Genomic DNA, 12,793 nt, shown 5'->3' with positions numbered 1-12,793 from the left:
TGAGGTGCATGTATTTCTTCATGGTCTCAGAAAGGACAAGATTAGATCAGTTTAGGTGCCTTAACTCCATTTCCATGTATATTTGTATAGATAATTGGATTTCTTTTGGCCTCCAATCTCAATTTCCTGGTCATTGTTAGGCTTTTTGGTTTTTTATAGACAATGGCAGCCTATTCATAATAATCCTTCCTCCAGGTTACTGGTGTGTATTTGCCTGTATTAATTTCTGCTCAATGGAGCTGTGTTTGGGTCCTCAGAACACATATTTTATTTCCTGCTAAAAGCAAGTTGAGCAGCAAAAGTGTTTGAGGTGTGTTGATGGTGGCCATGCAACAAAAAGGTATTCAGAAGACTGTCACTGTCAAAACAAATTGCTTGTCAAGTGTCTCTCTTTGTTGGCTTCTTCTCAGCCTTTCGTCATTTGCACTTTTCAAAAACATCCTTCAGTTTCTGAGTGTTTTACCAGGAGTACACCTCCGCCCAATCTTTATGGAGATGCCTGCTAGATTTTTTCTTTCCCCTGAAAAAATATGAGGCAATTACTCCTTTGAAGTCATAAGATAATGCTATGTTAAATTGGTTTGAAATGGGTTTTTTGGTAGTTTTTCTGAAGGTGGTACAGCCAGCAAGCAAATATTCTAATGAGGAGGCACATATAGTAACATATGTTACAGCAGACTTCGCATTTTTAGTAGCAGAGCTGACTAACTGAAGGAGTTTCAGCTAATTTAGCAAATGCTTCTGTTATAAAAAACCCAAGTTACTGACAAACAAGGACGTGAATGTCCCTTTCTAACAAACAGTAGTTCTCCTGTGATAACATTTCTGTCTCCTCTGTCCCTCTTTCACTGGACTCCAGTGTTCTTCCTTGTATTTGTTCTGAAAGGCTTCCTTTCTGTAAGCCTGTGCTTTTCCATTCATCCACCCATTCCTTGAAACACCCTTCCTGTAATATCACCCCTTTGTGTAGTTTGTCATTTAGCTTCTCTACGTTCTCTTTTCAGCGTGACTGGCAGAAATCTGCTGTGTTTTGTATTAAGTGATTCTTGGAGGTTTTCAGTTTGTCTCCCCTTTCTAATGTGGGATAGTATAAAGCTTTTATCAGATTCATTTTTTCAGTACATTTATGAAATTGTTTCAGGAAACAAGTAGTTTTTTTATCTTCTTAATTGGGGGAAAAAGTGGCAGTTGACTGTTAAAATGGAAACAGGTGTTTCTGATATAAAAGTGAGTACAGGTGCTAACAGAGTCCTGCTCTGTACACCTGTTGTAAAGAAGGGTTTAGGGTTCTTTGCCTTGAAAGCTTTTTCAGCCTCCACTTCCTAAGTTGTGCTTATTGCCTGGGGCACACAGAGGGGCAGAGAAGGACTTCACGTGTGTGCTGTGAGTCTGGCCAGCCTTGTGTCTGCTGTGTGGATCCCTGCAGGAGCAGTGGGGGCTCTGTGTGCCAGGCCCTTTACAGAATCCTGCAACAATAAACACTTGGCATCCTCTTTTCCTAAGTCTTGTGGGTGTGGAAGCACTAGAACCAGCTGGGAAGAGCTGTGGGTCATTTGGGGCTGCATGGGAGGTTCTTTGGTGAAAATGATAGTAATAGTCTAGGAAAGAAACTGAGGTTTAGAATCTGCTCTAAATCAGACTGCAAGCTCTTCTGTTTTTCTTAAGGTAAGCGTGAATTAACAAGTGCCATGGAAATCCAGCTCCATAAATGCTGTGTACTGTGGGAAAACACATGGCAGCAGCCACTGCTAGTGCAAGGACTAAGTTACCTTAGCCTGTTTTCTCCATGTTGTCAAACTAAGCCTGCAATATATCCCTGGAATTCACCTTCCATTAACTTTTGACTCTTCTCAACAGTTGTATTTCCTTTACAGGAGTTTAACCCTTAATAGTTCATCCTAGTTTTTAATATTATCTCTTTTTTTTTTTCTTTTGTATTTTGTGTACTTGCCTCGTTTATTTTCTTTTGTTGTGTTTTGTTTTGTGTTTATGGCCATGTTCCCATTTCAGAGACCAATGTCCTCTAACTGATGAGCAATTGGTTTCAGGGTAAGACAAAATGTTCTAAACAATCACCTTTGTCTAGAATGGCTTTTCTTTTCTCACCATCCTTTTAATTGTGCTTTTGTTTCTGGTTTCTGTTTTACACTGAATGATGAGAAAATTATATGCTGAATCACAGTGACTGTAGGAAATGTATTGCTATAGGTTTATGCCAGGATAATTACAAAGGTCCTACTAACATTTCTGTGCTTCCTGTAGGGAATCCACAATGGGTGTGGCACTGTCCCTTCTGTGAATTGGAGAAAGCTGGGAGTCTCTGGGAATGCAACAAGTATAGCCTTGGCATTGTAGTTATTCCAACGAGGAGCTCTAAACCAAATTGTTTTCTGAGGAGAAATGACTTGAAAGTACAGATCAGTGAGTAAACTAATCCCAGGGTAATGATGGAGAGCTCTTTAGAGGATCCAGGTTTGAGCAGCTGTGCTGGTTGCTTGTTCTTGGTGCCCCACTCAGCTAAAGGGGATGATTAAACACGTGGAGAAAAAAGTGCTTAACTCAGGGCCTCAGAAGTAAGAAAATGTATCTCTAGTCCCTGCTTAAAATAAACCTCACCTACATACTCGGGTCCTGTTCTAAACTACTTCAAAGAAAAATTATTTATAAAAACCTTGCTTTGAATTCCTGTGGCATAGAAAAAGTTATTATCCATTCTTGGGGGAAAAAATGAATTCAGGTTTGAATTCCCCCTCCCCCCCCCCCTTCTTTTCAGTGTGCTGTTGCTATGTTGTGCTTGGGACAGGAGTGGTAGGATATTTTGGGCAAATCAGAGCTTTCGCTTATTGTATTTACTTTCTGCCTGCTGAATTCCGTAGTACAGAAGAGGTTTGCTTCCCTCTGGAATTCACAATGATCAGACTAATCTCATAAAAGGAGAAGGGACTGTTACTGCCCAACTGCAAAACCTAATCTGCTTCTAACAAACTCTTGGGCTCTGAGAAGTCAGTGTTTTTAGGTTGTCTTAACATACCCCAGAGATGGGAAAATGTGTATTAAAATATTTAAAGTAAAAGTGTTATTTTCTAAGATGAGGTGATGAACTGAAGTAATGGGAATAACACATCTGCTGTTCCTCGATTTCCCTATTGTCTTGAGGCCTAAGAAATGTCAAAATTGTGTAGAGCACTGAGGGCTAAAAAAACCCAGACAGCAAAACTATAAATCCAGGCTGTCAGAGGAGGAGAATGGGGCTGGAGTCCAGGTGACTCCTGGGAGAGCCTGTGGTGATAGCAGGTGCAGCTAGGTCAGGATTATCTGTCTCTGAGCATGTCATCTGGCTGCAATTTCAGTACTCTCCCAGACACAGAAGACCCTGCTAGTGAGAAGATACTGAGGACTTTCCAAAATCAACCCTTTAATGTCCTCCTCCCCAATGAGCCACATACAAGGTAGGGCAGACAGGGCTCTTGGTGTCACGAGCTCTCCTGGGAAACTGCTGAATTCCCACCTTTAGCACCACATTATCTGTTAAAGGATCTGCTGGTGTAATTCCTTGTGAAAGTCATCAGAATGATCAGTTTATCAGCTCCCAGGTATCCTTTGCCAAGACTGGAGGAGGGAAGTGTAACTAATTTCTTACCAGGAAGCTGACATTTTCTAGTTTGCCCTCGTTCTCCCTTCACTCCCCAAAACATATGCTCCTTTTGGATCCATTGCTATTACCATCTTCCTGGCTCCATGATGAGTTTATTAACAAGCAGCTCAACAGGGCAAAAAGAGGAGGAGAAGCTCACTGCTGTCATGGTGACTTTTTTTTTTCTATTTTGAATGTGATCTCCAGGGACTGTCAGTCCAGGTCCTGTTTGAGGTTGCTTTGTCCTTTCCTCCCAAACTTCCCAAGTTGTGCAGCCCAGTGGCTGAGGAGCATGGGCTCAGTGGCCCCAGGAATCTCTGGCTAGTCTCTGCTTGCCCTTAGCTTGGAGTTTGGAGCAGAGCAATCAGGGATCTGGATGTTTGTACACAGCTGCTCTTTCCATAAACCAAACATAAACAGAGTGCTGTGGTCAGGGTGACCTGTTTGTAAAAGCACCAGGGGCTTTGGCAGTTTGGACCTGTGTGGTCCTTCATCTCCAGTATTTGTAAATAAAGGACATGCCCCCTGTGCCCTTGAGTGCATTTGTCTTAATTTCTGTAGTTCTCCATGACTCAGAGGGAAGCAGGACTAAGGTACATTACTTCTTTCTCTGGGCATGGAGGGATCACTTGTGGCCAAGAGATAAGGTGAGCACAGCACACACCCATGCCTGCCCTCCTCTCTGAGTGATACTGGGTTATCTGGGACACCTGCCTGCTGGAGGGGGATGGTCTGGCAGGGACACACATCCCTGAGTGGAATACAGAAAAGAAAATAAACATTTTCATTCTTAAAAACCGACTCTCATCAGAAAGTGGTTTGAAATTCATTTGGTTAAATAGGAGCCTCTGGGAAATCAGATGAGGAAAGAACTTGTTAATAACAAGCCTTGCAGTGCTCCTATGCTAGAGCAACAACTTTTCTCTAGCAGCTGAGGTCCTCTTCCCTGTGGGTTTGAGCTTCACTGTCCCAGGGAACACCTTGAGGAAAACAAGTGTTGGTAGAGACCAGACTGATGTTGTGAGGCCATGGGAGAGAGCAGTTGTGGAATTCTTCCCTTGTCACATTGGATTTTTAGCTGGTTTTGCAGCAGTGGCTGTGTTTTACAGGGCAGACCCCTTGTAGATACTTGCCCTCCTGTCTCAGAGCTGCTGCCTTCCCCCCACCAATCCAGAGCTATTCAGTAATGCCATGGCTGGGCTTTGGGAAGGGCCTGCCCTGTCATGAATGTGGCTTATCAAATGAGAAAGCCCAGGTGAGGGCAGGCAGCTCTTGGAAGGTGCCAGTTGTCTGCTGACCACAGGTTGAGATCTGTTAAGTGAGGAACTTGGAATGTCACTGATGAGCTTTGGGAAAGGAAGGACAAGCACTGGCTGTGTTTCTCCTAATTGAATCAGCTCTTTCTTGCCTTCCCCTCTGCCATACTGGGTGGCTTAAAGATCTCTGTTGTGCTTGAGTGACAGGCTGTGTCAATATGTAGTTGCTTAGTAAGTTCATTAACCTGCAGCTAAATCCAGGCAATGGCTAACTCCAGCTGTTTTTATATTTAAGCAAACTGCACCTAATCTTTTCAATGTATTTTGCTGAGCATGTAATTAAATGAGCATGACCCTGCAGTCTTTGTCGTGAATGCTTCCTTTTTTATAATTGTGATGATCTGAGAGATGTAATTTAGGGGTCCTTAATTTTACATAATTGGTGGTACTCCAGGTACAGCAATTTAGTAACAATTTACAACGCCTTAACAGCTTCAAAGTTAAATATATCTGTATTTGGAGGAATATTTTGGGGGTGTGCTTTTTGAAAATCGCAATAACTTCTGTTTCTGCTCTTCAAGGTTTTCGGATGTCATCCTGGCAACAATTTTGGCTACCAAGTCAGATATGTGTGGCAAAAAGTTTGAATTGAAGATCGATAATGTTCGCTTTGTTGGCCATCCCACTTTGCTCCAGCATGCCCTCGGGCAGGTATGGTATGAGATCCCCTCTGGGGACCTGCCTTCCTCACAAACTGCCTGGCTTTAGTGAGAAAATCTGGAATTCAGAACGTGCATGTTGGCTTTTGATCCTGTTTTTACTTCCTGACACTCCAAACTGTCTTTTACTTACTTCTGGGTAAATGGAGTGAGTGGCAAACTGAGGGAGCTGTCAGTGATCACAGAAACTCCTCAGGTTACTGAGGGAAGCAGTGTGAGTAAAGAAAAGTAAAACTGGGCACTCCAACTCAAAAAGCTGTTTCTCACTATTTTATTTTAGTTCCTGCAAGTTAGCTTTTAGCACCTCTAATTAGTGTGGCAGTTAAAAAAACACCACTGAAAACCTTCACAAATGCTAAAAGCTGCGTCAGCCTTGTTTGGCTCTTAACTCTTCCTGAGGCTGAAGATGATCCACAAGACTTAGATGGAATATGTAGGATGTTGAAAGAGATTTAAAATTTTCTTGTGGACCAAGTCAAGCTGATGTTTGCATTGAGACCTTCCTCCATGGCCTGTATTTTAGGTGCTTAGAATGAGAGCAATTTGCTACCTGGGCTGTGCAAAAGGCCCTGCTTAAATCCAGGAAAGAATTCATGTGCTTCTGTGTTCCAAGTATTCCCTGTCCTATTCCTTCTTCCTGATCAACTCTAGGAATGAACTAGGCTTTGGTAATTTCTGGATTCAACATGGATCCCTGTCACTGAACTTCTTTGGTCTCATTTTTCATCAAATTTGCTAAGTCATTCCTTTTTTCAGGGGGGGGAAAAAGTCTCCTTACCAATTCTGTCCTGCTTTCTAGCTATAATTAGAGGTGGAAACAGCTTGTTGGTAACTGCAGCTTGATATTTAGAGGACCAGACTGCTTTAATCCCAGTGAGGAGCTGGCCTAAAGCATCAAAAGATGCTACTTTGGGAACTCAGTTGTGAGTCTGCAGGAAATGTCATGGAGGATCACCAAGACTCAGCCCTAAAAAGGTTAAACTGTCTTGGAAGACAGGATTCAAGTGTGCCCAAGCTGTGCAAATCCATCAGCAGCCCCCGACAAGGCAAGTGATGAACCAGGCCCGGGGTCTGTATTGGGACCCCAGCCAGGAGTAGGAGACACGACAAAGGTGTGATGGATTTAACCAAGGGTCCATCCAGGAGACAGGCACAGCTCCAGGCCCTGGGCTGAGCTTAAATGGGGCTCCCAGGTCATGGACTAGGAGGTGTGTGTGGATACCCAACTGGGGCTGGTCAGGGCCATTAAGACCTTTTGGTGCCCTCAAGGCTCTGGCAGCAGCAGCCTGTTCTCCCTCAGGTCATTTTCCTTTATTTTACTAATCTCTGAAAGGCCTAACTTCCTAAATGTGCTGTAAATGAGGTTGAAAATCTGGATTTGCATTTTTTTCACCACTTAACTATTGTACATTCTTTCCAGTCAGTTTAATACTAATTGCATGAAATGCCACTTCATTTCAATTTGTCTAAATAAAATTGCATCTGGGCAAATAAACAAAGTTATAAAGAGCTGTAAACACCTTTTTTGTTACTTCTGAAGGATCTTCTTTTTGGGTGTGTCTTATCAACCCAGGAGGCACCCCAGAACTTTCTAGAGTCCAGAATCTTCTTGATGTGGCAGCCATCTCTGCTGGTTTATATCAGTCTAAATGTGAGACCCTCCTGCAGTTAGGAGGAAGCCAGATGGAGCTACTTTTCCATGGAGCTCAGGCAGTGACTGGAGTAACCCAGCAGCCTCTGCTTTGGGTTTCCTCAGAGTTCATGCTGCAGTAAACTGATCCACAGGACAGCTCAGCAAATGCTTACTCAAATGAGATTCAGGAGTTACAAGAGCACAAATATTTAATCCTGTGTGCCAGATTGCCTTTTATGTAGCAGGAGTTCTGAATTCTTCAAATTCCTTCAGCATTTTCTTTCCCAGCTTAGTTGTCTTCTTTTTTTCTGGACATGAGGTGATATGAAATCTAGCCTGCATCCCAGCTGATGTTAGTGGTGGTCGTTTCTTTGATTTTAAGGAAGGAACAGGATCAGTCCTTACACTTGGAAATTCACAAGATGTCCTGGAACTGGTCAGTCCAGAACAGATGAACACAGTAAACTGCCTTTACCACTCTCCCATCACTGCCTTTTCAACAGAGTGTAATTTTCACTTTAGGAAAAAAAAACCCCACAACTGGGTATCACCTCTTAGTTTTCTAAATTTTGAGACTCTTGGGTGAAAGCACTCAGATTTTGGGGTCCACTACCGAGCAGTTCCCTGCTGGTGCTTGGAACCTGTCGGGAAGGGCAGATGCTGCTCTGTGGTTGCCCTGGCTCAGGTGCTGCACATACTTTGGGTAGAGACCAACTATTGTTTGGCCTGGCAGGTTCCAGCTGTTTGCACTTGGGCTGGGGTGGGTGTTGAGCAGGGGGAGGTGGGAACCTCCTCTGCATTTTGTGCTCCATCTTGTGGCAGCATGTGCTCCTCTTGGAGCTGTTGCTCTGGCTGTGCAAATTCCACTTGCTTGTCTCAGCTCCAGCTGTTTCTTCTCGCTGGAAAGATTGAATCTGCCTTAGGGATGGAGCTCTCTGCTACAGAGAGAATAGAGGGGCTGGATAATGTGTTTGAAATCCTGCAGGAAGGGAAAAATCAAACCTTTTCTTTTAGTACTGCTTTGCTAGAGCATATTTTTTCTGATAAAAGCAGCAGCTTGTAACAGGATGCAACTGGAATAGGGATTCTAGGAAAGGAAAGAATAGGTGTGGCCTGAGATGAGAAATCTGTGGAATTCTGTTGACAGTATTTCTGACAGTTGTGCTAAAGAATTTAAACCTAAGGCCCCTAATGATCCTAAATGTAATAACAAAGACACTAAGTAAGAGTGCTGTCTTAACTGACACTCATTTCCATGCTCATGACCAAAAGGTTTTGGTTTGAGTCTTCACAGCTGCTCAGCAAAGGCACTGTTGTAGAGTAACTGTGACACTTTAATTAAAAAAAAAAAACATAATTCTATTTTTTGCAAGTCATATTTGATGATATAAATTGATTTGTCTGCTCTCTTTTCTCAGCTTGTTATTTAACTAAGGCTCTTTTTGTTTAATTTTCTTTTCATTATTACTTTCCCTTTGTTACTGGCTCCAACTGACACTAGCCTCTGGGATTTTTTAAAAAATATTTTTCAGGTATCCAAAACTGACCCCTCACCAAAGAGAGAGATGCCCACCATGATTCTGTTCAACGTGGTGTTTGCACTAAGGGTAAGGACTGTCTCCATTCCATCTGACAGTGGGATGTGCTTTGGATGCATGAGAGAATGCAGTAGGCCCACTCCAGGCTTGTTTTATGATTAATGGACAGTGTTTGAAAGCTGCCTCCTCTCAGCAGTGAGGTCACTGTAAAGGGAGAGTGCCAGGGAGCAGCAGCTGAGCAGCTAAATGAGAAGAAAGGACAAGTGAAGAATAAAGAGGTTTCAATGCTCAACAAAAACCTGGACCAAATATGTAGTTTCTGCTTGGAATTTTTTTTCAGGCTTCCTCTATTAACTGGGTGCTGGTGTTAAGGGATCCTGGCTTGGCTAATTAGATGGTATAAAGCCCTAGAAATTTCATTATGTTCAAGCATTATTTGATTTCTGAGCTCTGGCTTTCTTTTCCTGATCCACAGGTTGTTTAAAAATAGAAGAGGGAGCTGGAATAGTTGTCTTTATGGAAGTGGTTGATTTTTGCTCAACTGGATGTAATGTCATGATTTAAAAACCTCCAGCTCCTTGCTTGTGAAAGGAACTTTATTTTTTCTTTTTAGCTCTGGTACTTTTCTTACCACTGGCTTTTGAGTGGTGACATGGACATGGCCCCAGCCTGGATGGCTTGTCCTCAGATGAGGAGCAAGGTTTCACACAGGACAATTATCTGAATCAAGCAAGAAATTGTTTATGGAGTTCTGCTGGGGATCCAGTGTTCCTGTGCTTTGGGACACTCCTGGGTCAGGAAGTGCTGAATTTGCAATAGAGGAGTTGATTTTAGATTTCACATGTTAAGAGGTGTTGCTTTGGTGAATTGTTAAAGCCCTGTGCTTTGTTTGCAGGGAAGTGTGTGTAGATGCACCTGCAAGCACACACACTGATGCACACCGAGTCATGTGGCAGCAGCAGTGTTGAAACCAATGCTCTTCCATTCACAAGAGCTTGGTAAAGTGCAGTGAAGGCTAGCCCACATTTTTCTGGAATCTAATTTCTAGTGTTTCTAGGAAAACTTGTTTTCTTTGCCCTTCAGCCATGTGATGATACTGATGTAATTGTGTGTGTGATGCAGCACTAAATCCATTTGCCAGATGAGACACTCTTAGTTCACAGGGAGCAGTCAGGTTTCTGGAAAGTGTTGGGTAAGAAGCAAGTAGAAATTTTTTCCTAGGATGGAGTAGTGCAGTGCAGGGAGTGGGTGGAGGCCCTCAGAGATAAAGATGAGTGTCCATCTGCAGTGGGCAGACAGAGCAGGCAAAAGCCCAAGTGTTTTAATCAGCACTGATCCTGCTGTGTTTGAGCTTCAGGGCCACCAACGTGACATGACTCAGCAAGAACAGCGGAGTCAAAAAAACCTGATGAGTCATGGTTTGCTGGTTTCTCACTTGCCAGAACTTTAAATTCCTTTAAATGTCTTAACAAACATGAAGCAGCTGCTGACTCATGCTGGAGCTACTGAGTTCCCCCTCACCCCCCCTTGGCAGCTGTACTGACATGATAGATTTTTCCAGCACTTTCTTTCTGGGACTTTCATAAATGCAGTGTTAGTAATAAGCTGTATTTGTGAATTTTTTGGGAGTGTAAATCCAAATTAATTCAGAGTTGGGATGAAAATGTTGGTCACGAGCTGGTAATTGTTACTTAGTTACTGCCTTGTCAGTACATAGGACAAATACCAGTGTGGCAACGTGGAGTGAGTGGGACGTTTTAGAGCCCTGCAGCCCTTGTGCTGCCAGGGAGTTTAACCTGAACATTGGGATAAAGCTTGACACTTTCTTGTCTCAGTGTGTGAAGTTGAGTTCTTTGCTCTCTGCTAGTAGAAGGCCCTTTAACAACTGGAAAAACAAAGCAGCTAGGGGTATCACATCCAGGTGTGGTGTTCCTTTGATGCACATAGACAAGCTTAGAAATCCAAATCACATTTGGACACCTCTGAGCTTCTGCTTGGTTGCCGGTAGAGAAAATTCTGTTCTTTTTCCAGTCAAGAGGCTGATTTTTGATATCAATGGAAAATCATTTGACCTCTCAGCCATCATCACTGTAGTGCTGTGTGCTGTGGCTCAGTGGCTGCTCGTTTGCCGTGTTCCCTGCAGGCCAACGCGGATCCGTCCGTGATCAACTGCCTGCACAACCTGTCGCGCAGGATCGCCATCGTCCTGCAGCACGAGGAGCGCCGCTGCCAGTACCTCACCAGGGAGGCCAAGCTCATCCTGGCTATCCAGGACGAGGTGTCTGCCATGTCAGAGAGTGAGTGCTTTGAGCAGCAATGGCTCTGTCCAGGAGCACTCTTTCAGAGAGGTGCTGATTGTACCTTCTTACTTCTCCTATGCCTGGGATCACTGTGAACAAGTTTTGGTGCTCTGTAGCATTCTGACAGCTTTTCCCTGCATTTTTCCTCAGCCAAGTTCACTATCCCTATGCTGAGATGTGAGTTTTAGAGGTGAAGTAGTTTCTTTGCTTTCTTTGCTAGTTAAGTTCAGCAGAATCCCTGGAGACTTTGCACTGAGCCATCATGTTTGCCTCTTCCTGTCAGGCTGCCATGGAAGAGCTCCTATGTGTTCTGCTTCACCCAGCCTAGAGCAAGTTTTCCATGCTTTAATGCTGTCTGCTGAGTCACCAGACTTCTACGTGGAAGCTTTACCCTTACATGCTGCTACCTGGCTAGCAGTTACAGAGCACTTTTACAGATGGCACTTGGAAATGTACTATAATAATATGCACTATTTAAGGTGAACTCTCTCTGACAGTGATGCATTATCTTGCTGCGAGCATTAAAAATTAAAGCTAACGTTTGGAAAAGCAAAGCACTTAAAATCATCATTTGTCAAATTTGGTTACATGTGCTTAACTGAGTTGAGGTTTAGGAGAAGTTGGCAATAATTCACTATTATTATTTTAACGTGTGACTTGAGTTATTGTAAAAGCTTTGAAAGATAATTGTAGATTCAAATGATACGAATTCTGTCCCTAAGATACAGGTTGATACCCAGTGGGGGAAGAGGAAACTCTTTGATTTGAAATCAATTATTTGCTGTCTTGTTTTGAAACTTTCCATAGCCACAGAAGGGCCCCAGTCACCTTTTCATCACATCCTACCCAAGTGCAAACTGGCCAGAGATCTCAAAGAGACATATGACAGGTAAGTTGGATTTTAGTCCTAGCTCACAGTACGCTGTTTCTCACTGAAATCTCTTTGTTCTTAAGGATATTATCCACTTCCTAATCATTGGGATTTGGGTTTTAAACCAGGCAGAGCAATGTGAAGCCTGGCAGTCAGGTGAAATGCTTGCAGAACTGCTATCCTAATCATTACCTTGGTGTGTCTTTGGTATCTTGTTCTTAAAAGTTGGCGATGTCTGTCACAGCTTTTAGAATTATTATTTTCTTCCTTAGCACAGAGGCACCTAATGACAAGTGAATTGTAGAACTGGCAAGTGTCATAACAGGGGTATCGCAGCACTGGAGAAGGGCTCTAAACCTGCAGCTAAGAGGAAGGTGCCGCAGGAGCACTGATGGCAAGTCAGGAACTGCCCTGGCTCCATTTGTGCATGTCTGGACAGCAAATTTGGATGAGATGCTGAGACTTCCAGCAGAATGGAAAGTGGAACATGCTGTTTCTTGACTGGATTAGAAGTTCTGGCAAAGGTTTCAAAGCAGTGTGGAGTTGGTGTTGAACTTGAGCAGGAGCCTGGGCCTGTCAGTGCTGCCTCCTCAGGCCCAGAGGCTCCTCCAGCCAGGAGATGTGCTTGGGGAAAGGCCTGGACAAAGGGACACAGAACCTCTGCATGTGTGGGGGAAGGCGCTGTGCCCCTTGGTTGGGGTGTTTGTCAGGGATTCGGAGAATTAGACTGGAGTTCCTCAGGGAACCCTTTATCCTCCCTGGGTTGTGGCTGCTCTTGTACAAAGGGGGTCAGAGCCCTGTAGGGTAAGGCACTGGGAGCCTAAATAATGTAATGGTAGCAA

General features: G+C 43.6%; 1 protein-coding gene across 7 annotated transcripts in view; it reads left to right on the top strand.

Moving 5' to 3' along the window:
- NPRL3 (NPR3 like, GATOR1 complex subunit) overlaps positions 1-12,793 on the top strand; it is a 41,658-nt gene that overhangs the window by 4,323 nt on the left and 24,542 nt on the right. For 2 of the 7 annotated variants that reach the window (XM_039560252.1, XM_039560257.1), the window contains exons 3-7: positions 2,011-2,049; positions 5,472-5,601; positions 8,775-8,849; positions 10,924-11,128; positions 11,888-11,969. In XM_039560252.1, the coding sequence (XP_039416186.1) occupies positions 2,011-2,049; positions 5,472-5,601; positions 8,775-8,849; positions 10,924-11,128; positions 11,888-11,969 (531 nt within the window). Of the gene's footprint in view, positions 1-2,010; positions 2,050-2,262; positions 2,422-5,471; positions 5,602-8,774; positions 8,850-10,923; positions 11,129-11,887; positions 11,970-12,793 lie in introns of those variants that run through there. The other 5 variants (XM_039560253.1, XM_039560256.1, XM_039560254.1 and 2 more) reach the window with 4 other exon arrangements.

The sequence above is a fragment of the Corvus cornix genome, chromosome 14 (genome assembly GCF_000738735.6).
Source record: "Corvus cornix cornix isolate S_Up_H32 chromosome 14, ASM73873v5, whole genome shotgun sequence".
In the NCBI taxonomy this organism is placed as follows: domain Eukaryota; kingdom Metazoa; phylum Chordata; class Aves; order Passeriformes; family Corvidae; genus Corvus; species Corvus cornix.
This window is presented reverse-complemented; position numbering and strand designations above follow the sequence as displayed.